This window comes from Aulonocara sp. 'chitande type north' Nkhata Bay, linkage group LG9 (genome assembly GCF_057382095.1).
Source record: "Aulonocara sp. 'chitande type north' Nkhata Bay isolate Kocher_YH1m ecotype deep benthic linkage group LG9, A_spYH_male_GT1.1, whole genome shotgun sequence".
NCBI lineage: Eukaryota > Metazoa > Chordata > Actinopteri > Cichliformes > Cichlidae > Aulonocara > Aulonocara sp. 'chitande type north' Nkhata Bay.
The window spans coordinates 29,026,709-29,049,690 of NC_141352.1; the positions used below are offsets into that span (position 1 = coordinate 29,026,709).

The 22,982-nt window shown below is 43.2% G+C and overlaps 3 protein-coding genes and 1 pseudogene across 3 annotated transcripts in view; all 4 read left to right on the forward strand.

Annotated features, from left to right (window-relative positions):
* LOC147322318 (uncharacterized) overlaps positions 1 to 22,982 on the forward strand; it is a 47,012-nt gene that overhangs the window by 6,089 nt on the left and 17,941 nt on the right. The gene's annotated exons all lie outside the window — the stretch shown is intronic.
* LOC147322320 (uncharacterized) lies at positions 109 to 9,959 on the forward strand. Its single transcript, XM_086306867.1, has 3 exons — positions 109 to 4,934; positions 6,340 to 6,936; positions 7,262 to 9,959. Exons 1-3 carry the CDS (start codon positions 4,917 to 4,919, stop codon positions 7,952 to 7,954), a joined length of 1,308 nt encoding a protein of 435 aa, XP_086162993.1. The 5' UTR covers positions 109 to 4,916; the 3' UTR covers positions 7,955 to 9,959.
* LOC147322321 (zinc finger MYM-type protein 1-like) lies at positions 10,812 to 13,944 on the forward strand (annotated as a pseudogene).
* LOC147322322 (uncharacterized) lies at positions 17,376 to 20,610 on the forward strand. Its single transcript, XM_086306850.1, has one exon. The coding sequence runs from the start codon at positions 17,514 to 17,516 to the stop codon at positions 19,278 to 19,280; it is 1,767 nt and encodes a 588-aa protein (XP_086162976.1). The 5' UTR covers positions 17,376 to 17,513; the 3' UTR covers positions 19,281 to 20,610.

A 22,982-nucleotide genomic window follows, 5' to 3' on the forward strand; every position in this document is an offset into this window, starting at 1 on the left:
TTACTTGCTGCCAGGCACGTTTGGGGCCTGTTGGGTTGCACCTGCGCTCACATCACAAAATAAAATGTATGAGATAAAAAATAAAATAAAATATAATAAAATAACGTGTTATTAGATCAATGTTTAAATTAACACTCACGCATTGACTCTGTCGGCTATGTTTTGCCATGCATGCTCCCTTTGTTTTGCAGCTGAGGCTGTGTTACTTTTTTCCTGCAAAATTTGCATGTTATCGGCATATGCTGCCATCAGAATTTCGGCCTCAAGCGCTGTAAGGTACGTTGACCGCGCCTTCTTTCCCTCCGTCTCCATGGTGACTCGCTTAATCTGTGCTCCACTAATCAGGGCTTTATGTATCCTCGTGCGCGCGCTTAACTCGAGGTTAAAGCAACTCCGCGTTGATTGAACTAATTGTTATCAGCCTTTCTGAAACCGAATATTCCGAGTTGGACAGTTCGGGGTTACTCAACCCTGAGTATCGTTTTTCACTCTGAGTTTTCTAAACCGGCTTCCTGAAATAGGGCCCTGATTTTGAACTGTTGTAGTCCTGTTTTAATTCCGGATCAGTTCTGGGTCTGGTTGAATTGGGGTTTAGTCCCTGTGTCTTGATACAGGCCCGACTTTGTTCTGCCTTGCTGCTTAATTAAAAAAACTAGTTTAAGGTGTCCTGCATAGAATAGCATCTGGCTGCAGTTTAAAGACTTTTTTTGTCTCGGTCTCGGTCTTGGTCTTGGTCTCGTCTTGACTCGGTCTCGGTCTTGGTCTCGTCTCAACTTGTTCTTGGTCTTGTCTTGGTCTCGATACCCTCTGGTCTTGGTCTTGTCTTGGTCTCGATACCCCCCTGGTCTTGGTCTTGTCTTGGTCTCGGATTAGGCGGTCTTGACTACAAGTCTAGTTACACATAAGGATGAGCCTCTGTTCTGGTGAAAGGTCAGAAGTGCAACGGGTGAGATGAGAGAGCATTTAAGGGCGAGACACACATACAGTTAGTGAGCGTTAGTAGGCAAGAGGTGACATACACATATACGCACACACATTAGTTAGACTCATTTATAGGTGAGAAGTTGGTCATGTTTGTCTCTGGAAAGAGGAACAGTTTCTTGTTGTCTCTGCAAGAAAGAGGAACAGCGTCTGGCAGGATGTGGGGCTCGTGTTCCAGACGAGATAGAAGACAACGTTCTTTTAAACCGTGTTAAAAGTCATTGTGCTTTTGATTTGACGTATGTATATATTCTGTCTGTGACGTATGAAGGGGCGTCATTAATTCAAACCCTGATGCTATAAAAATCTGTGTATGCTTTGATTAAGTCGGAGAACCGTTCCTGTCTGCGAACAGGCACTGGTCTTCCCACGCGTGTATTCATTAAAATCAATTGTTTTGACCAAGATCTTCTGGACCATGGTTGTTTGTACTCTCCTTCATCAATATTTGAACCTTAACACTTCTTTAAAAATCTCAGTTTTCAGTTAACGAAAACGCAGTTTACGTGTGGACAAAAGGTGCAAACACAAGTTAGGTGAGCGTGCAACGTAAAGTTTGAATTGAGTGCGAATTGAAGCGGGTGCTCTCCAATCATTAAAAGTAACAAAGTCATTGAACACATTTATACAGTTACCTTTACGTTTATCAATTATATATCACAGATTTAATTTTTTTGTAGTACTATGCTAAAAAGCAACTACAGAGCGAAAGTCTGGGTCAAGCGCCGAGGCGATGGCAAGAACAAAGGAATCCTCGACGCGTTAAAGCTAGCTTTGTAAGGGATTATAACAGCAAAGTATGAAACGAAAATGTTTTCTTTGTTGATAGACTTTGTTTGCAGTGCAATTTATTTGTTGCCAGATTGTAAGATGAAAGTAGACACAGTTTCAGGCTCCCACATTTTGTCCGAAACTGTACATTAACGAGTTTTTTTTTCCTTTTTTTTCTTTCTTTTTTTTGCTGTTATTCAAATGCAACCGTGGAAATAACGAATAGAAAAAAATTCATTCATTCTTACCTTATACTAATCGTGGTGCAGGCCAGTGCAGTGCATGAACTGATGCCTTCTCCGGTCAATTCCGCTGAGAGTAAATCTAATGTCCTCCTCTACTGTACAAGACAATGGTTACCTGGAGGGATGTACCAATGTGATAGGGGTGCTGCAGAATAGTCCAAGTGATCGCTGCTTTAATTTCCCGGTCAACTATACATAAATTGCATGTCGACACGATTTTTTAAAGCTGGTGCACTAGACCAAAAGTCATTGATAACAAAAGAACAATAAATCTACTTTCTCCGGTACTTTATACGCGCTCAGTTGCAATGCAATTTAACGCTCAACTACAGATCGATGGCTTTTTGATGGTGGCCAGCGCCGAATGATGGTCAACTATAAATAGATGTTTTCTCGACGTTGTTGTTGTCACCTGGTCGACTACAAATAGATCAAATATCAATGACAAAAAAACAACGGTAAATCAACTTCATTACAAGGGCAAACCTGGTAGGGTCCGTCAGACCGGTGACAGCCATCCAGGGAACCTGTTTCAGTTGCCGAAGATTCCGCGAATTCGCTCCACCGCAGCGAAGATGAGGTAAGAGAAGGCGGGAATGCTGAATCTCTTCAGCCAAGCCGACAACAGGTACCAGCCAGGTGCCAATAGGTTCCAGGAAGCGACAGGAGACAAAACGCCAGTGCAAAGGTCTGAATTCAGTCAGAGTGCATTCGGAAACTAATCTGTTACTGCCAGATGAAAGAGCCAAATATGATTTCAGTTTCACGAGTAGCCCGCTACGTTTTCCCCGACGTTTAAAGCGCTTCCTCTTATGAGATGTGGTAGGGGTGTAATCCAGGTGATGCGGTACTCCAGATAGTAGCAGAGGTAGAAAAAAGTCCTGTCCATCAGCGTTAGTCCTTCCCAAATTCTCTGTGGCAAATCGAATATTTAACAGAGCTTCACGATCGTAGGTCAATAGAGAGTCAGCGTTGTTCAATAAAAGTGACGAAAACAATAGAAACACGCAGAGCAAAAGTGGATCCGACAACCGTGGACGGCGAGCCATGCACACCGGCACCATCTTACACGGAAGAATATATATATTTCGAGATGATGGCAGCAGCAGCAGCCGTTCTTCTCAGCATGAGTAGCTTAATGTTGTTCGTGTGTAATTCACGTTGAGTAGGCTAACCACGTTATTACATTAATGCATGTAAGGTGAACTAGCAAACATCATCATAGCTACATGCGGCTGTCTTCTTGTTTGATGGCAGATACTCCCTTCACCCTGGCCAAAAAGGCTAAAATGACCAAAGAAAAAATGGAAAACAGTTAAACATGAGAGGTTTTTGGACAAAGTTTGTGTGTTTGTTTTTTTTTTGTTTTTTTGTTTTTTTTCCTTCATTGTTTAAGCACTGCTTCCAGCCAAGAGTGATACCATATATGCCTCATAGCTGTAGAAAAGGCTAAAATTGTTATCTTTTTACAAAAAACAGCTGAACATGAGAGGTTTTTGGACCAATTTTGTGTTCTCCATTCTTTAAGCACCGGTTTGAGCACCGTTTAAGCACCGGCACGGTTTCAAAAGTACCGGTTTGGCACCGGTATCGGATAAAACCTAAACGATACCCATCCCTAGTGTTGAGCGCTCAGTGCATCTGCGTTCGACTACTACGCCTAGGCTGCACTGTCGAGTGCAGATCCACTGAGCGTAGCGCAAGCTAGCAAGACAGAAGCTAAGCTCGTTGCAACATGGCAACTGCCTCAATGCTACCCGAAATTGAAGCTCCCCCACCCTCATTCAGATCTGGTGTTTGGAACTGTCTTGATTTTCATGTGAAGCATGACCCTGATGGTAAGCGCGTCATGGACAAAAGTAAAACAGTATGTCGGCTGTGCCACGGAATGCTCAATTGGTGGGAACTAGTGTGTTAGCGCAGTTAGCTTGTTAATGTGTTGACGCCGTCCAGCCCCACGCACGGGGCGATCCATGGTAACTCGTTAAGGGAGATTTGTGGCGTTAACGTCATTTTAACGAGATTAACGCTGACAGCACTAGTGGGAACACAACGAATATGACTGCACATTTATGCCGACATCATCCTAGTGCAAAGACAAGTGGAAGCAGACAAAAACAACAAGCACGCATGCCACAAACTTTACAGAGTGATTTAGACAGCTGTTAGCACATGATTCTCCTTATAGGGACCTGATATGTTTAATATGCTGCTGAGAATATAGCCAGAAGAAGAGTATAGTATAGCTTTTATTTTGGAAAGAGCCATTTCTCTGTAATAAACTCTCTTTCCAAAGATGAGTGATTCCTCAATCAGATTTATTTATTTATTTTTTGTTGTTTCAGCAACATTAAATTTAAAAACTGTACTTTTGAGTTAAAATATATATTTATAATTTTAATAAATGACAAATTAAAAAGGCATGAAAATTTTTGTCTCTAAAAAAATATTGAACCGTGACACCAAAGTATCGAACCGACTGAACTGTGAATTTTGTGTATCGTTGCACTCCTAGTGTGAGGTAAAAGTGCTACAATGAAAAACATTTCAAGAAAATGTAAAATAAATGTATTCCAGGATAAAACACAGCTGTCTTTGTCTTGTGCAAATCGTTGTGTCGGCTCACTGGGCATTTGATTCCAATAACAGGCCTCAGTCTCTCCTGCTACTGGTCTGCCATACTGCTAAATTTGGTATCGGTGCTCAAACCTTTTGTGTCTGTTTGCCCACCTCGGGAAGCAAAAATTTGTTTTTTTGTCAGATGAACATATGAGACACTTTGACTCTTCAGTGCAGTGTGGAGCCTAACAAAGATCTGTTTTGTGTCCCAGCTGATCAGCAGGAGGAGAAGAGTCTGACGGAGCAGCAGAGGAACATTTTCAGCTACTTGGACTCAGCTCAGCCACTACAGAGGAAACAATGAGCTCAACACAGAAGGTGACAGACAGAGCAGGGCGATATGACCAAAAATATTTATCACGATATACATTTGAAAATTTGCGATAACAATACAACTGACGATATAATTGACACTAGACAAAATACTTTACAACTGCACAACTTTATTAGTGCAAAAAAACCCATCAATGTATTTTTACTTAAACAAGCAGCTGTTTTTTATGTGTATTAAAGTTATATAAAAATGTAACAGTGCAAATACAAATGCCTTGGAGCAAATGTCAGCCAATTTCCTCTGGAAAATCCTTTTGGTTAAACTCTCAGCAAGCAATTTGCATTTACACTGTTAAATTTCGAGTTAGCGCTGCCAATCAGTAATCTATGTGAATGACGTCATTTCCTCGTTACCCGGAAGCTGAAGCCCTCAGCTACAAATGCTACAACTAAGCTAACGGTAGTACATCCAGTCGTGAATGCACAGATTGCTGAGTGTTTTCAGCCTGGCTTCACAAATGATGAAATCCCTGTGTTATTAGCTGAATCACATGGTGTTACTATCAGCAAACGTACTCGCGAAAGCGCCAATTTGTTGGGATCCGTTTTTGAGTGCACGTTCCTCTGCCATGTGCTTCCGGGTAACAAGAAAGCGACCTCATTCACCTATATTTTTGATTGGCAGAGCTAACTCGAAGTTTCGAGTTACTTTTCTCAAAATTTCGAGTTATATTTCTCAAAATTTCATCTTATGGATACTAGCTGTTTTGTTTTTATTTAGTGGCGGAAACGGGCTTCCATACTTAAAAGCCGATTCACAGAGCTTTTAGTTGTTGTAAATATTGTAAGAGATGATTTGTTTTTGAAATTTGTGTAATGTGCCTGAATGTTATTGATATTATTATTATATTGTTATTATTGATTGCTTATATTTTAACAATTGTGAAACCTCACTGTGGATGTAAGAGCCAAATCATGTGGATATCTTGAATCCACTTTATTGTATAATATTTTATGTGATAGTATTTGACGGAAGATGAGCAACATCTGTTGTGGAAGCTAATGGGGTTCTTTTTAAATAAACAAAAATACGATTTAATATCACTGAATAATTATGTATAAATCTATAAAAATTAAAGAAATATGTAATAGGAAACTACACTATAATATAAATTATAAAATAATATAAAAGTGTGTGTGCATGTGCGCGTGCAATCAGGAGGGATGGGCATGATTTTAGTGTTTGAACAGTCATGAATTATTTTTAACAGCTGGTTGGATGTAATGTGTTAGAACTACCAGCAGGTGGGGATAAGAGACCTTTAAGGTGTTTGGTGCCACACTCCACCTTCAGGTTTAAAACTAGTGTTAATGGAGGGAGTTTGAAGGTTGAGTTTGTTCCACGACTGCATTTCACTCACTGCCTCTGTTTGTATCTCTGTCACTGCAGGACCAACATGGAGCGAGAAGTCAGCGCTCTCAGGAGGCCGACAAACCTCACAGAAGAAAGGGAGAGAAAAAACACACCTGTGACGAGTGTGGGATGGGTTTTACTGAGAAGGGTAATCTAAAACAGCATCAGCTCATCCACACTGGAGAGAGACCGTTCAGCTGTGACTTGTGTGGAAAGTCTTTTTCCTGGAAGGAATCCCTAAAACAACACCATCTCATCCACAGTGGAGTTAAAGCGTACAGCTGTGATCAGTGTGGCAGAGCTTTTACTCACAGTAGCCACTTACAGAGGCATCTAGTTACCCACTCTGGAATTAAGGCGTACAGCTGTGACATCTGTGGAAAAACTTTCAGCCACATAGAGACCCGAAATACACACATACGCATTCACACCAGACATGATGTGTACTGCTGTGAACAGTGTGGCAAAGAGTTTACAACAGGCTCACAGTTACAACAACACATGTTTATCCACACTGAGGAGAGACGTTATAAATGTGACCTGTGTGAGAAGACTTTTAAAGCTCCACATTACCTGAGACGACACCAACAGATCCACACCAGAAAGAGACTCTACAAGTGCAGTTACTGTGAGGTATGTATTTATATTGTTATCTTGTCATTTTAGCCTGACTGTTTGGAACAACTCTGCTCATTAAACTGTGTTAGCATGTTAGCAATTCTACTGCATGGAAAAGCAGCTCTGAGTGATTATTCAGATTTTCATGTCAGTTATGATTTTAGTATTACTGTAGTATTATGGTGGTAGTATTGTAGTTATTGCAGCCCAGTAAACTGAGTGTGTTAACTGAAACAGTCAAATGTAATTGGACGTCTGCAGAGATGCTCTTTATTTCAGGCGACGTTCAGGATAAAAGTGTTGAAGGACTGACTTACACTGTCTTTGTGTCTTTGTTTAGAAGCAGAGCGACACAGATGGATCCAGTTCTCAACCCTGTCATCACTGTGGTGGTGGGAAAGATTTTCGTTGTGACCTTTGTGGAAAAACTTTCAGTCAGCAAGCCACCCTAAAAAGACATCAACGTAGACACACTGGAGACAAACTGCAATACTGCAAAGAATGTGGGAGTAGCTTCCCCACATCAACTGAGTTAAAACAACATGAACTGATTCACAGTGGGGTTAAAAAGCACCTCTGTGATCAGTGTGGGTCATCCTTCACCACTGCATGGGAGCTTAAATCACACAAACGAGTCCACACAGGAGAGAAACCATACAAGTGCAGACACTGTGACAAAAGCTTCTCACAGTCAAATGGTCGTAACAATCATGAACGTACACACATGGAAGGAAACTACAGCTGTGACCAGTGTGACAAGAGCTTCAGGAATCTCAGTTCATACTCCAAACACAAACGATCCCACGTTACTAATAAACTGTTTCACTGTTACCAATGTGCCCAAACATTCACCTCATTGTCTGCTCTGTGCAAACATCAGCGTGATCACTCAGGGCTGAAATCACTCCCATCACTGGATCACAGTGAATCTGAAGAGACAGAAAGATCCTCTGGTTTCAGTGTCAGACTCAAAAAGCTTGAGATCAGGCTCCACAGAGTTCAGATAGAATCATTTGAACTTGTGTTGAACTGAACTGGTTGCTGGGCTGAACTTCTACATAATACAGATTTACATGAGATCTTATTTTCTGTCGTTTTACTGAGTCAGTTTTGTCCTTTTTTCTCTGTCCAGGGGCCCGTTCTTCGTACGTCGCTCACTACATCCAAGATCAAATGACACATCCAAGACCAAACCATCGCGCTAACCGTGAGCTCGCTAATCCGGTTCCCCGAACACACCTGCCGTTGACGATTAGTACAGCTGGACGCAGTAATGTGACATCACTGGGTGTCGTAAAAGGGGCTACGCATCGATAGTAGAAACATTGATCGGCAACCCCCTGATTGGTCAGCGAAAATGTCGAAGGAGCGCGCTCAGTATTGTTCGGCAGCAGAGCAAGAACTCTTGATTGAGGGATTTCAGGAGTTTCAGAGTTTAATTAAAACGCAAGGGAACACTGCAAAGGCTGCAAAAGCAAGGAGAGAGGGCTGGCAGAAGGTTGCTGACAAATTAAACTCGTAGGTGATTTAATAATAATAATAATAATAGATTGGATTTATATAGCGCTTTCCAAGGCACCCAAAGCGCTTTACAATGCCACTATTCAGTCACTCTCACATTCACACACTGGTGGAGCAGCTACGGTTGTAGCCACAGCTGCCCTGGGGCAGACTGACAGAAGCCAGGCTGCCATATCGCGCCATCGGCCCCTCCGGCCAACACCAGTAGGCGGTAGGGTAGATCTATCATATGACACTATATTATCCAATATTATATGGCATTATATTGTATTATAATATGTTATATTATATCCCCTTACACATTAGAGCCACAACAGGACCCACTAGAACATGGGAACAAATAAAAGTGAAATACAGGAGTATTCTACAGAATGGTAATATTTATCTCTTATATTGCTTTTCGTCTCTTGGAAAGAGACCCTGTAATAGTCTGTTAGTTTGTTCATAACAGCAACCAAGAAAAGGGCAGAGCAAAAAAAGACAGGTGGTGGTCCTGCACCCCCTTGTCAACAAGTTGGTTAGGTAAATAATACCCTCACGGGAATATCGATATCTCTCAATGAGCACAGTGTCACGCTGAGCTGAAGGATCCTGTCTGTCCCGCAATATACGCTGAATTCTGAGGACTCTCCTTATCAATCTTGCACCTTCCTCAATGGGTTGCTCGCGTATACGGACAGGACATGGCTGCGACAGGCTTCCCAAATCCACCTTCGCTTTTATAGCCGTGGTCTCTCATCTTGATTACACGGAGTGATTTACAATTACTACTGTGAAATATGAATTACATCTGTAATAATCACATACACGTAATAGAATGTTAATAGTACATTTCCCTTTTTTAGGAAATGACCTGTATGTATCTGTGTGAAATCAATAAAAGGATCAAGTGCTGCATTGTCTTTAGTTACATTGATGTTATTTATTTATGGTGAAACAGTGGTGGAATATCGCTGTTGCTTTCGTATAAATGAAGCGGACATACCTGCATGGCCGCGATCTAATCCTGTTTACATAAAGTAAACCTGCTCCCGAGCAGGTTTATGCTTACGGCCCTGCTGCTATGACAGCAAGTCCCGGATGAGCTTCGGGGAACCGAACGATCCAGGATCACGTGAAATCGTCAACAATCAAATCCAGCTAACTTACTTAGCGAGGTACGAAGAACGGACCCCTGGTTTTGCTCGTCTGTAAATAATTGAAACTCAGTCAAATAGTTCATTGTTCTCCAGCAAAACGTTTTGGAAACTCATGTTTAACCTTTCAAACTCTGACATGTTTTAGCACACAAGGCTTCATCGGGGAGTTCACTCATGATTGGACCATGAGAATAAAGGTTTTTAGTTCTTTCAAAGAGAGTCTTGGAGGTGTTCGATGTTTCTGTTTTTTCTACATATAGGAAGAAACTATTTTTCTAGCTTTGTGTAGTGTGGAAGTTTTTAATGTTTCTTTCATCTGTGATGTTCTTGAATGTGTTGACATGAAGATGGTACAAATAAACTGTCCTTTTAGCTTTAGCTCCTAATTTATTCATTATTTATGGATGTAGCACAGCAGCAGTGTCTTGATTAACACATGGAGGGCTCGGGATCTGATGGTGTCATCTCTCTAATTTGCCCACTGCGTAAATCTCACTCTTTGCCAAGAAATTGAAATAAATCTTGTTTCCCTGCTGGATAGTGATCCACTGTAACTCTGCTCCTCCTTCCTGTTTAGGATTTCTGTGGCTGAAGTAAAATTCCCTCCATCCATCACTTATCCCAGCTAACCCAAAGTAAAATAAAGTTTTGCTCATCTTAAAAAAGCATTACAATAATGGGCATTACCAATGCAAACTGAATAATACAGAAGATGAAAGAAGAGACTTGGATCAGTTAATAAAGCTCATGATCTCGATTCATTGTGGCTGCTACACAGATACTTCTGGGTCACTTCTCTCAGTTAGGAACCTTCCTCACCAGTGGCGTCGTTAGGCCTATTTTAGGGGTGCTGAAGCCTCCCTAAAATATTCTTAAGCCCCCCTAAATAATTTGGCGGGGTTTTTTTTGTTTTTTTTTTAAACTTATTCGATTTTTGTTTTTTTACAGAACTTGCAGACAAATTCAATATAAAGATGCAGGAATATGAGTCTAAAGAAATAATAATATAAACCTGTCGCTATTCACACAAATATGATCATAACTCGGTTGGTCCCTTTCGCTTTACATTGTTAAGGTAGCGTCAGTGCTTCGTTATCCAATCCGTTCCAGTTGTTCACAGGGGACATCCACATGACTGAAAATCCAGTCCTCGTTTTCACTGCTACTTTACACTCCGCTCGTATACACCTGCGGACACACTAGCGTACATGTGGCAAACGGCAAGAAATCATGGATATACGCAAGTTTTTCAAGAAAGTAAGTCTTCATCACTGGCTGGTAGTAACAATTAGTTAGCTCCAGCTAACAGCGGAGTCCCATGTAAATAATGAACCAGGTGCTCCCCATTTTGATAAATAAAAACCTGGCTAGCGCACTAAGTTAAATTCTTAGCATAATGGTAATTTCTGTCACTCGTTTTAGCTCTGAAAAATCGAGCTGTGGTATGGTTATCATCAGTGGAAATAATAATAATCACTCCATCCCCATTAACCTGTAGGAGTCAGGGCAGAGGAGCACAGAGAGGCAGAGGGGAGAGACGTCTGCTGGAGAGGTGAGTCAAAGGATGGAGTCATTTGTGATGCAGACAGTCTGATTAGAATTTTATGGGACTCAATATGGATATGAAATATGAAACATTTCAGTCACGGTACAACATATAAGACCTGTTTAACTTGAGCTTTTATTTAGGAGAGTCAAGGTTAGAAAGTGGAGAGAGCAAAGAGAGATATATATATATATAAGTCAAATTAGCCTGACTCACATATTTTTGAGGGTTCTATTTTAATATTACTTCAATTCAAGTAATTTAGTTATATTTTTCAGGGCTTTAAATTGCAACCATTTTAGTCACATGCGTGCTCAAAATATAATGTTTGTAACTTCAAAATATTTGGAAGCAACAGAAGTCATGATATTAGCAATTTACATTACAATTCAGTATGTTTTAATGTATCTTGAAGGGTGAGGCAGAAGGGGAGGCTGAGGGAGAAAAAGGTCAACAGGCAAGTTCAAGTCAGAGAGAGCAAGGAGAGACAGAGGAGCTGCAGCAAATGGATCGAGAGGCAGAGGAAGATCAAGTTATTACAGAGAGAGGAGAGCAAACAGGCCAAGAGAGGGAAAATGATGAAGCAGCTGCAGCAACTCATTCTACTACAGGGTTTGATTTAGGTGACAAAGACACAAGGCCCAGACAGGTGAAGCTGAAGAGCTATCCAGCTGATACTTTTGGTACACAGAAGCGGGCATTTAACCACAGCTGGTTTGAAAAGCACAACTGGTTAGAATATTCAGTCAACCAGAATGCAGCTTTCTGCTTCCCATGTAGAGTGTTTGGCAAAAACATCAAACATGATAGTTTGGTCAGTAGCGGTTGCAAGAACTGGAAGAAAGCTTTAGTCATCTTTGGCAAGCATGAGATGGCACAAACACATAAGGACAGTGTTGTTACATGGAAAAGCTACCAGGGAACTAGCAAACAGGGAAACGTTGCACAGGTGATAGCAACTGCAAATGTGAGTGAGATAGTCGAAAGAAGAGAGTATCTCAGACGAATTGTTGCAGTCACCTCTATGTTAGGGAGACAGGGACTCCCTTTTCGTGGCCATGATGAAGGTGAAGACAGCCCAAACAGAGGGAATTTTCTTGCGTGCATGGAGCTTTTGAAGGAGTTTGATGCTTTTCTTCAAAAACATAATCCCCCATCAAATGCACAGTATATCTCACCAACATCCCAGAATGACATGATTGGAGGTGTACAAGCACATTTTAGAAGGCTTCATCCTGAGGCTATCTATGTGCATTGTTATGCTCATCAACTCAACCTGGTTTTGTGCAATACTTGCAAGGCTGTCCCAGAGGCTGTGGAGCTTTTCAGCTTGTTGGAGTGTGTGTATTCTTTCTTCAGCACCTCCCTAGTCAATCATCATAAGTTCATGGAGACTCAGGCAAAGCTTGGATTGACAAAAACTGAGCTTGTGCAACTTTCAAACACTCGCTGGGCATGTCAGTTGCGATCAATCAGTGCAGTTCTTGAGACATTGCCTGCCATTTTGGAGTGCCTATCTGCAATTGGATCCCCCATAGCTGTTGGTCTCAGAGCAAAGCTCTACAAGTTCTCAGCAGTCTATGCACTACTGATGTTTTAGTCGATTCTGTCTGTAACCGAAGGACTCCACAAATTCCTGCAGAAAGAGACTTTAGACCTGGCAGAAGCGTTTATCTGCAAACAAGCTGTGTGTGACACAATTAAGGGAAAACACTCAGATGCATTTGCTACAGAGCTGTATGAGAAAACCAAGGCCCTGTGTAACACCCACAGTATCCCTGAACCAGGTGCCAAGACAAGGCACAAACAGAGGAAAATGGAGGATTTTGTCCTGGAGGCAACTGTGGGTTCACGCACTGAATTGAACAACTCAGACACATTGAAAAGAGAGTTACTTTTCCCTTGTGTGGATCGGATGGTTGGCGAGCTTGATCAAAGATTTTGCAGTGTAGATGCAGGGCTGCTAAAAGGTGTCCAGGCATGTAGTCCTGAATCTGAGAACTTCTTGAGTGAACCACACTTGAATGAACTTGCAAAGCACTACAGACTTGACCTGAAAAAAGAGGAGGTTCTGGTGGCCAGAAACTTTCTTACCCGGAAAACAGAGGCTGGATGTCCACCCAAAAATATGTTGTCTGTGTACAACCTCCTTGATTCAGACATGTTTCCCTCTCTGAAGGCAACCATCCAAGTTGCCCTAACAGTGCCTGTCAGCAGCTGCTCGTGCGAACGGTCCTTTAGTGCACTGCGTCGGCTGCACTCCTGGCTGCGTCAAACAATGGGTCAGAAAAGACTTCACAGTCTTGCAGTCATGTCTATTGAAAAAGACACGATTCAGCATCTGAGTCACAACAGAGTGATTGACCGATTTGCCACTCTTAAAAACAGACGTCATTCTTTGATGCTTCCACCCACCAAGTAACTGGTGATTGCAGCCAGAAAAATGTACTTTTTTATTTTCAGTTTTTTTTCTTGTTATTGATGCGGCAAACACATTTCCTCTGTTTTTTTGTTGTACTGTATTATAAAGCAGACTGAAATAAAACAATAGATCTATTGGTGGCCTAGGATGTTTAATCTGTCCAAAAAAGTAGGAAAACAATTTCTCAGTCTTTGTTTTCTGTTTGTGAAATTTTGTGCTCATTCACTACGTTCGTTCATGTCGTGTACATCTCTTGGGGGTTAAGCCCCCCCTGTCCTTAAAACCTAGTGACGCCCCTGTTCCTCACCAAAACTGACTGTTGGACCACACCCCTGGTTTCATGAGAAGTTGTTTCAGCCATGATTTCTCTTCCTGTATTTCAGAGTAAAGACTGAAGTGACAAATGGAAACATGTTTAAAAAACGCAATGTGAGAGAGACGTTGAGGTCCTTAGAAGTTACCCTGGGTTTTTCTGTCACCCTGCTAGATGTTACACACCTTGTCATTGGACTGATTTCTACTGCTGGACTACTCCTGGGGAGAGTAACAATATTCTTACTAATTAGCTCCCTTTCACACCTTTGGGGATATTTATTTTTGTGCTTGCAGCGCTGTGAGCCAGAACAGCGAGAGAAAAATCTGCAACAGCGACGAGCCGAATGCTTAAGTGAATCCCAGCAGCTGCACATGTGCTACGCTGATTTAGAGGATATCTTTGCTCTTCATAATTCATAACTTCATAATTACACAGGGTGTAATTATGAAGTTATTGAGCAGCACATACTTTACGACCTGCTTAAGTTCGAGGTCACAGCGTCTGTAGAGCAGCTGGAACATAATGAAGTCTACAAGGTTAAAGTTTTATCTTCACTTGTTGTTCTCTCTGCTGCTTGGTTTGATGGATCTGAGAGCTTTTGTTTTTATTACTGTTATTATAATTATCATTAATATTTTACTCTTTAAAAGCTTTAAAATAGTGTTTGTGTTTTGAAAAGTTGATTTAAGAATTGAACAGAAACATCTGTCATAAAAATCGCCCAAAGGCACAGAGACAAACTCAAAGGATGCAACCTGTAACTTTCTCTTCCTTCATGTCAGCACCATCATCGAGCCAACAGGTCTGTAGATGACGCCATCAACATGGCCCTACACTTCATCCTGCAGCATCTGGACTCCCCAGGAACCTACGCCAGGATCCTGTTTGTGGACTTCAGCTCTGCCTTCAACACCATCCTTCCAGACCATCTCCGAGACAAGCTTTCCCAGATGAATGTGCCTGATCCCATCTGCCGGTGGATCACTGACTTCCTGACGGACAGGAAGCAGCACGTGAGGCTGGGGAAGAATGTCTCGGACTCCCGGACCATCAGCACCGGCTCCCCTCAGGGCTGTGTTCTTTCTCCTCTGCTCTTCTCCCTGTATACTAACTACTGCACCTCCACCCACCAGTCTGTCAAGCTAATCAAGTTTGCAGATGACACCACCGTTATTGGACTCATCTCTGACGGGGATGAGTCTGCCTACAGGAGGGAGGTTGAACGTCTGGTGTCCTGGTGCAGCCACAACAACCTGGTGCTGAATGCCCAGAAGACAGTGGAGATTATTGTGGACTTCAGGAAGCACACAGCCCCACTCCCCCCCATCATCCTGACTGACACCCCCATCACCTCTGTGGACTCGTTCCGCTTCCTGGGTACCACCATCACCCAGGACCTGAAGTGGGAGCCCACCATCACTTCCGTCATCAAGAAAGCCCAGCAGAGGATGTACTTCCTGAGGCAGCTGAAGAAATTCAACCTGCCAACACGGACGATGATGCAGTTCTACACCGCAATCATCGAGTCCATCCTCACCTCCTCCATCACCGTGTGGTACGCTGGAGCCACTATCAGGGACAAACAGAGACTGCAGCGTGTTGTGCGCTCTGCTGAGAAGGTGATTGGCTGCAGACTCCCATCTCTGCAGGACCTGTACACCTCCAGGACACTGCGGCGTGCAGCTCGGATCTCAGCTGACCCTTCTCACCCTGGACACAGTCTGTTTGACCTGCTCCCCTCAGGCAGGAGGCTCCGGTCCATTCGCACCAGAACCTCTCGCCATAAGAACAGTTTCTTCCCCTTTGCTGTCGGACACATGAACAATAAACGTACGACTGTTCCCACCACTAACACATGACCCTACGCTGTGTTCACTGCATCATTCCATGTTTGGCACTGATCACCACCTGCACTCATGTATATATCATGTATATATCTATCCACTTAGCACTTTTAATTCTTATTCTTATTTTTATATTTTTATGACAGTATGTTTGCACTGAAGCACCGCAGCAATTTCCTAATGTTGTAAACCTGCTCAACATTTGGCAATAAAACCCTTTCTGATTCTGATTCTGATTCTGATTCTGATTATTTATAGTAAATGCATATAGCAACAGTAACACTTTAGTTTGGATTTCATAATTTCTGTAACTGGAAAATATTATTTTGTTTAAAGACAGAAGTGACTGGGTAGTTGCAACATTAAAGTGAAATATTTAATAGTCTAATAACAGATTATGTGTTGAAGCTGTCGTTTCAGGAGGAGAGAAGCTGCAGAGAGGCGTGTAAGACTGCAACTCTGCTTCCTGGTCCCAGCTCTGGATAGTCATATTTTAGGGGGTTTAATAAATGTGTCCATATTTCTAGAAATGAGAGCTGCTCCATCCAAAGTGGGATGGATGCCGTCTCTCCTAACAAGACCAGGTTTCCTCCAGAAGATTTGCCAATTATCTATGAAGCCCACATCGTTTCTTGGACACCACTCAGACAACCAGCAACTTAAGGAGAACATGTGGCTAAACATGTCACTCCTGGTCTGTATCCCAATTCAGGGTCTGCAGCCTTAAAGGCCGCGTTTTAAGGCCGATTACGTCACAGCAACGCGACGAAGGCTGTCCCAATTCGAAGGCTGCTCGAAATGCGGCCCTCAAATGTGTCCTTCATTTCCCTGAATTCTAAGGATGTGTCGGTGTAGACTTCGTGGCCCAACATATCCCAGATTGCATAGCACGGCGGTGGGTGTGGATAATTTTGCCGAAAAAAACGGTGGAAGCGGAGCAGCCAAAGTGTAAACGTTTAAAAGTAAGTACTGTTATGATGTCTCAACAGGACCTGGAAAAACTAGTCCATGCATTCATTTTTAGTAGGCTTGATTATTGTAACAGCATCTTTACAGGTCTACCTAAAAAAATCAGTCAGACAACTGCAGCTCATTCAGAACTCTGCTGCTCGAGTCCTCACTAAGACCAAAAAAGTGGACCACACCAGTCCAGCTCTGAGGTCTTTACTCTGGCTGCCTGTCCGTCAGAGGATAGACTTTGAAGTTCTGATGCTGGTCTATAAAGCTCTGAATGGTTTAGGACCAAGATACATCAGTGACCTCCTGACCCAGTATGAACCTTCCAGATCCCTCAGGTCACCTGAATCCGTTTTTTTTATCAGTTCCCAGAGTCAGAACCAGACACGGAGAAGCTGCATTCAGATTTTATGCTCCATATATCTGGAACAAACTCCCAGAAACCTCAGATCAGCTGAAACACTCAGTTTATTTAAATCCAGGTTGAAGACTCACCTGTTCTCAGCTGCATTTGAATTACATTTTGAATTGCATTTGAATTGCATTTGAACTACACCTCTTATAAGGTGTAGTTACACACCTTATAAGAGAAGCACATGAGAAGAGAGGCGACCTAGCTGTATTGTGGCTGGACCTAACTAATGCGTATGGGTCGATCCCACACAAACTGGTTGAGCATGCTTTGCACCTCCACCATGTCCCCAGCAAGATCAAGGACCTAATCCTGGACTATTACGCCAATTTCAGGCTTAGGGTCACTTCTAGGGCAGTTACTTCAGACTGGCACCGACTCCAAAAAGGTATAATAACAGGCTGTACCATCTCAGTTACGCTCTTTGCCCTGGCAATGAACATGGTGGTAAAGGCTGCGGAGGTGGAGTGCAGAGGGCCGTTAACAAGGTCAGATGTTCGTCAGCCCCCTATCAGAGCCTATATGGATGACCTCACCATTACAACATCATCAGTTCCCGGGTGTAGGTGGATCTTGCAAGGTCTTGAGAGACTCATCTCATGGGCAAGGATGAGTTTTAAACCTTCCAAGTCAAGATCGATGGTACTGAAGAAGGGCAAGGTGACGGACAAGTTCCGGTTCTCAATTTCAGGAACCATTATTCCATCCATAACGGAACAACCAGTTAAGAGCTTGGGGAAACGCTTTGACTCCAGCCTGAAAGACTCTACTGCTATTCAGAAGGCAAATGAGGAGCTGGGAGCGTGGCTTATTAAGGTGGATAAGTCCGGCTTGCCTGGAAGATTTAAAGCCTGGATCTACCAGCATTCCATCCTGCCCCGAATCCTGTGGCCCTTGCTTGTCTATACAGTTCCAATAACTACTGTGGAATCCCTTGAAAGAAAGATCAGTGGCTTTCTTCGTAAGTGGCTGGGACTTCCCCGCAGTCTCACCAGCGCTGCCTTGTATGGGACAAGCAACAGCGTGCAGTTACCCTTCAGTGGTCTCACAGAAGAGTTCAAGGTGGCTCGCACACGAGAAGCCCTACAGTACAGAGATTCTAAAGACTGCAAGGTGGCATCAGCAGGCATTGAGGTAAGGACAGGAAGAAAGTGGAAGGCTGAGAAGGCAGTTGAGGTGGCGGAGTCACGCCTAAGGCAGAAAACACTAATGGGGGTCTTAGCAACAGGGGGAGCAGGCTTGGGGTACGTCCCAAAGGCCCAGGTCAGCAGGGCACAGGGAAAGGAGAGACACCAGCTACTCCAGGAAGAGGTCCGAGCAGGTGTGGAGGAGGAGCGAGTAAGCAGAGCTGTAGGCCTTGAGCGGCAGGGAGCATGGACAAGGTGGGAGGGCACCTTGCAGCGCAAGGTCACCTGGGCAAACATCATGCAGGCAGACTTCCACCGGATCCGATTCCTAGTGCAGGCAGTATACGACACTCTGCCAAGCCCAGCAAACCTCCATCTGTGGGGAAAGCGCGAGACACCTGCCTGTCCCCTGTGCTCTGGAAGAGGGACCCTAGAACACCTCCTTAGCAGCTGCCCAAGGGCCCTGGCCGATGGTCGGTATCGTTGGCGGCACGACCAGGTGCTCAGAGTAGTTGCTGAAAAGATTGCCTCAGCAATCAGCACCAGCAAGCATCATCATGCTCCGAGGAAGGCAATCTCTTTTATTAAGGCTGGAGAGAAACCCCAGGTGCGCCCACATTTGACAACTGGCCTTCTCAACACAGCCTCTGATTGGCAGCTACAGGCTGACCTGGGTAAACAACTAAAGTTCCCTCAGAACATTGCAAAAACATCACTCCGGCCAGACTTGATAATTATTTCTGAGGCCTCAAAACAGCTGATCATGCTGGAACTCACAGTGCCCTGGGAAGAGCGGATTGAGGAGGCTAATGAAAGGAAACGAGGAAAGTACCAGGAACTAGTGCAAGAGTGCAGGGGAAGGGGCTGGAAGACTTTCTATGAGCCCATAGAAGTGGGTTGTAGGGGCTTTGCAGGACGATCACTCTGCAAAGTCCTAGGCCGGCTGGGCGTGGCTGGGGCAGCCAAGAAGAGGGCCATCCAGGCTGTGAGTGAAGCGGCAGAGAAAGCCACAAGGTGGCTGTGGATTAAGAGGGCTGATCCGTGGGTAGCTACTGGTACGCAAGTCGGGGCCTGATCACCCCCGGCTGGGTCGCCTGGGCGAGGGTGTATGATGTTGTGAGACCCGAAACACCTGATGACCCTAGGATACATCACTGAAGATGTGTACCAGTGCATCCAGGAGATGTGTCTTTATAGTTAAACTCTGGCTGAGCCAGTGACGCCTAGGAAGAGTCTAGGTGACAACCAAGAAAGTTTGGTGACGACTGGAGAGACAGATGACAGCTCGGAAAGACGGCTCCAGGGGCAGGGTGGGCTAGCATCCCGGTCTGCAGTTTTCGCGAGAAAGCACCCAAAAAGCTATGGAAAGCCCTAAAGAAAGATACCCCCAGGAGACCCCGAGAGGGGGGGAGGATGAGGTCTCCAATCGGACGGACTTAAGGTTAACGACTAATGCAATGGAAAGGACTACGAGTAAGACATGTATCTGCGGCAAGCTGTGCAAGAACCAGCGTGGCCTAAATGTCCATCAGGCTAGAATGAAATGTTTGGAGCGGGAGAGTGAGGTGCAACGCACAGGTCCTGAACCTGGTGAGACGCAGGAGGAGCCCGGCCAGGAGGCACCCCACAGAGCCCAGTCCCTCCATGCACAGGACTCTTCCAATCCAAGCAGTGTAGTTCCACAACAGCGGATTAAGTGGCCCCCAGCCAGCAGCCAGAGCGAGTGGCAGAAGTTTGATGAGGATGTCTCCAACATCATACAAGCTGTGGCCAAAAGAGAGAGACCCGAAACACCTGATGACCCTAGGATACATCACTGAAGATGCGTACCAGTGCATCCAGGAGATGTGTCTTTATAGAATAAAGCACCAAATCCACACTTTTAAGCTTAAATTCTTTTTAATCAATTTTAAATCATGCTTTTTATTTTTGTTTTTTAATGTCTCTGTAAAGCACTTTGAATGACCTTGTTGTTGAATTGTGCTATATAAATAAACTCGCCTTACTGAATACTATGTCACTTATTTATGTGCAAATGTTTAATAATGAAGAACATTAAAGCATTACTGTTGGCCACATGTCGGCAAAGTTATGTGACATTAGTGATGTTTGTACTAACTTGGTTTTAAAGCCTTTAAAATATTCGCTGTTCAATAGTCGACCTTAATCTTACAGAGAATGTGATGATTTTATGGATAATTAAAGTCAGTCATATATCCACAAACACAACAAGCTGAAAGTCAGTGATGCTGCTCGGTTTGCAGTCCTGAATATCACGGCACAAGCAGGATTCACTGCACTGTTAATGTTAGCTATGTTATATTGCTGCCTCTGTTCGGTGGTGTCGAGCCAAACGGACTTTAACGTGTGTTTGAACGAGCTGACGGTTCACTCGTTAAGCTGAAAGAAAGATGCCTCCGTGCAAGCTTGAACATGTTGCGTGTGCCGTCGGAACTGCATTTCAGTCTAAACTGGTGTCCGTGTTGGTCCTGCAGAGAATCAGAGTTGGAAAAGTTGTTAATGTAGCAAAAAACAAAATGTAATGCATTTTGTTCATAATCTCTTTAAAGTCATGATCTTTTTTTTTATCGCTGTCACTGGAGTGGGTAAATGAGTCTGCAAAGTTAAAAAAACAGATTTACATTTATTGTTTATTACTTTTATCGTCATCATCCCATTTATACACATTTAAGAAATAACGTGTAAAATAACCTTTTGTTTGCATTTGGAGACTCGGCGTTTGAACCATCCCAGATATCTGCACCAGGGAACCAACTTCTCAAGCCGGTAAAAAGGTCAAGGACACAGTTACACGATCGCTAAACTAACCTGTTTTTGAATAAAAGAAAACCATATAAGCATGATCCCTGGAATCTCGGTTTAAAAAAAGAGAAGCACTACAAATTACTTTTCTTATGTTTAGTATACAGGAGTTGCTGCTCACACTCTGAGTTGCACTAGTGTGTCTGTCAGACGCCCGCACGCGCAGTCACGCCGGACACTTCCTGACCTTATTTCCACGAGCCCTCGACTCAGCTGCAAAGTTCTTACGGGGTCAGTTTCATCAGAATTATCTGCCATCATTCAGACATAAGTTGAGCAATGGTTTAACCAATTTTTTCCATCAAGCCATGAAGGGATGCCGGAATTAAACAGAACATAGGATGTAAGTTAAGGAAATATAAGTTTGACCTTGGAGCACATCTCCTTCAGCGTTCACAATAATGGATTGCATTTCTCTCAGTCAACTGACTGTTTAGGGGGGAAAGCGGCTAATAGTTAGTGGGCTCTGTGTTTGTTGTTTTTTAATCACACTAGGAGTGAACAAAAGCAGAAAACAACCCTGTAAAGATGCAGACTGTGATAGTCTGGTTTATACCACAAATCTTACCAGCTGTAACTGAGTTTTTTGTGGTTTAAGTTATAAGTACGTGTCAAGACTTCTGTCTCCCAGCAACATTGCCGATGTGATCCTTCTTTTTTGTTCCCTATTAATGATCTACGGTAATATGTGATATTGCCCCCATAAAATAATAAGGCTTTAATGAAATCATTGTGATACAGAGATTTGGATTCTTGTGCGTGCAATGTGCATGAAGTAGATAAACAAGAAATTTAGTCAAGATTGGATGTACTTCTGTGTTTACCAACTGCTCCAAACTGACTTTATGCTTCATACGTGTCAACTCAGGGAACTCCTGTTGTGACCTCCCCTCTGTGAGCACACACGCACACACACGCACGCACGCATGCACGCACACACACACATGCACACACACACATGCACACACACACATGCACACACAGAAAGAGAGAAACAGAGATCATTAATGCAGAGGATTGCAGCAGCTCTTGTATTTTCACTCTCTGCTGGATTTTAGATGAACAGTCACATAAATCTCGCTCCAAATTATTTGAAAAAAACATCAAAGTATCACAGTATCGTGTTTTTTTGTTAGGGTCAAACTTCTCTTTGGGTAAAAATTAAGCCAACATCCAAGTGTCAAAGGTCGGTTCCAGGATGAAGGTCAAAGGGAAAGTCCCTGGGACGCTTCCGGTTATGTTTCCATCCGGCGTAGTCATCTGACGGGTCCGTGCTATATCGCCCTTCCTGACCCGGACTGGTATAACGTTTTGTAGAAAAGTTTGATCGATTCGCATGTCTGTCTGTGCTGTGCTTTACAAACACTCTTAAAGAAAAACAAACATCAGCCAAACACACGGTTCATCCTGATTGTCAGGTGTCGGCCATCCAGATTCCAGAGGTGCTGTGAAAGGTCATAAAGTTAACACTGTGCTGTAAAAAGAAGGCTGGAGTGCACAGAAACTGGTAGAGATGCAGGTATCTGGTCGTCCTGGGTTCCACAGACTATAAGCTAAAAAGAATAAACACATTAAATTGCTGCACATTTGTAGAATAACATTTAAGATTACTTTAAAAATATTTTTTTATTACATTAAATGTAAACAGTCAAATGGAAGTCTTTCTAAAGTTATATCATGATATTTATATTATGAAAAGCAGATTTTTGACAATTTAAGGTTTTTACATTTTTAGATAAAATAAACACAAAAAAACAAATAACAAGAACACAAAGCTGGCAAACCCAACCAAAACTGACCAAAATCTACTGAAAATACTCCCACATGACAGAACCTCTCCTCTGCCTCTCTGGCTCCATATCTCTCAATAGAACGATCTGTGGTTTGCTATCTCTCACCATCAGAACACTCCACAAATCCTGCGAATGACTCACTTCCTTATAAACAGTGTTGG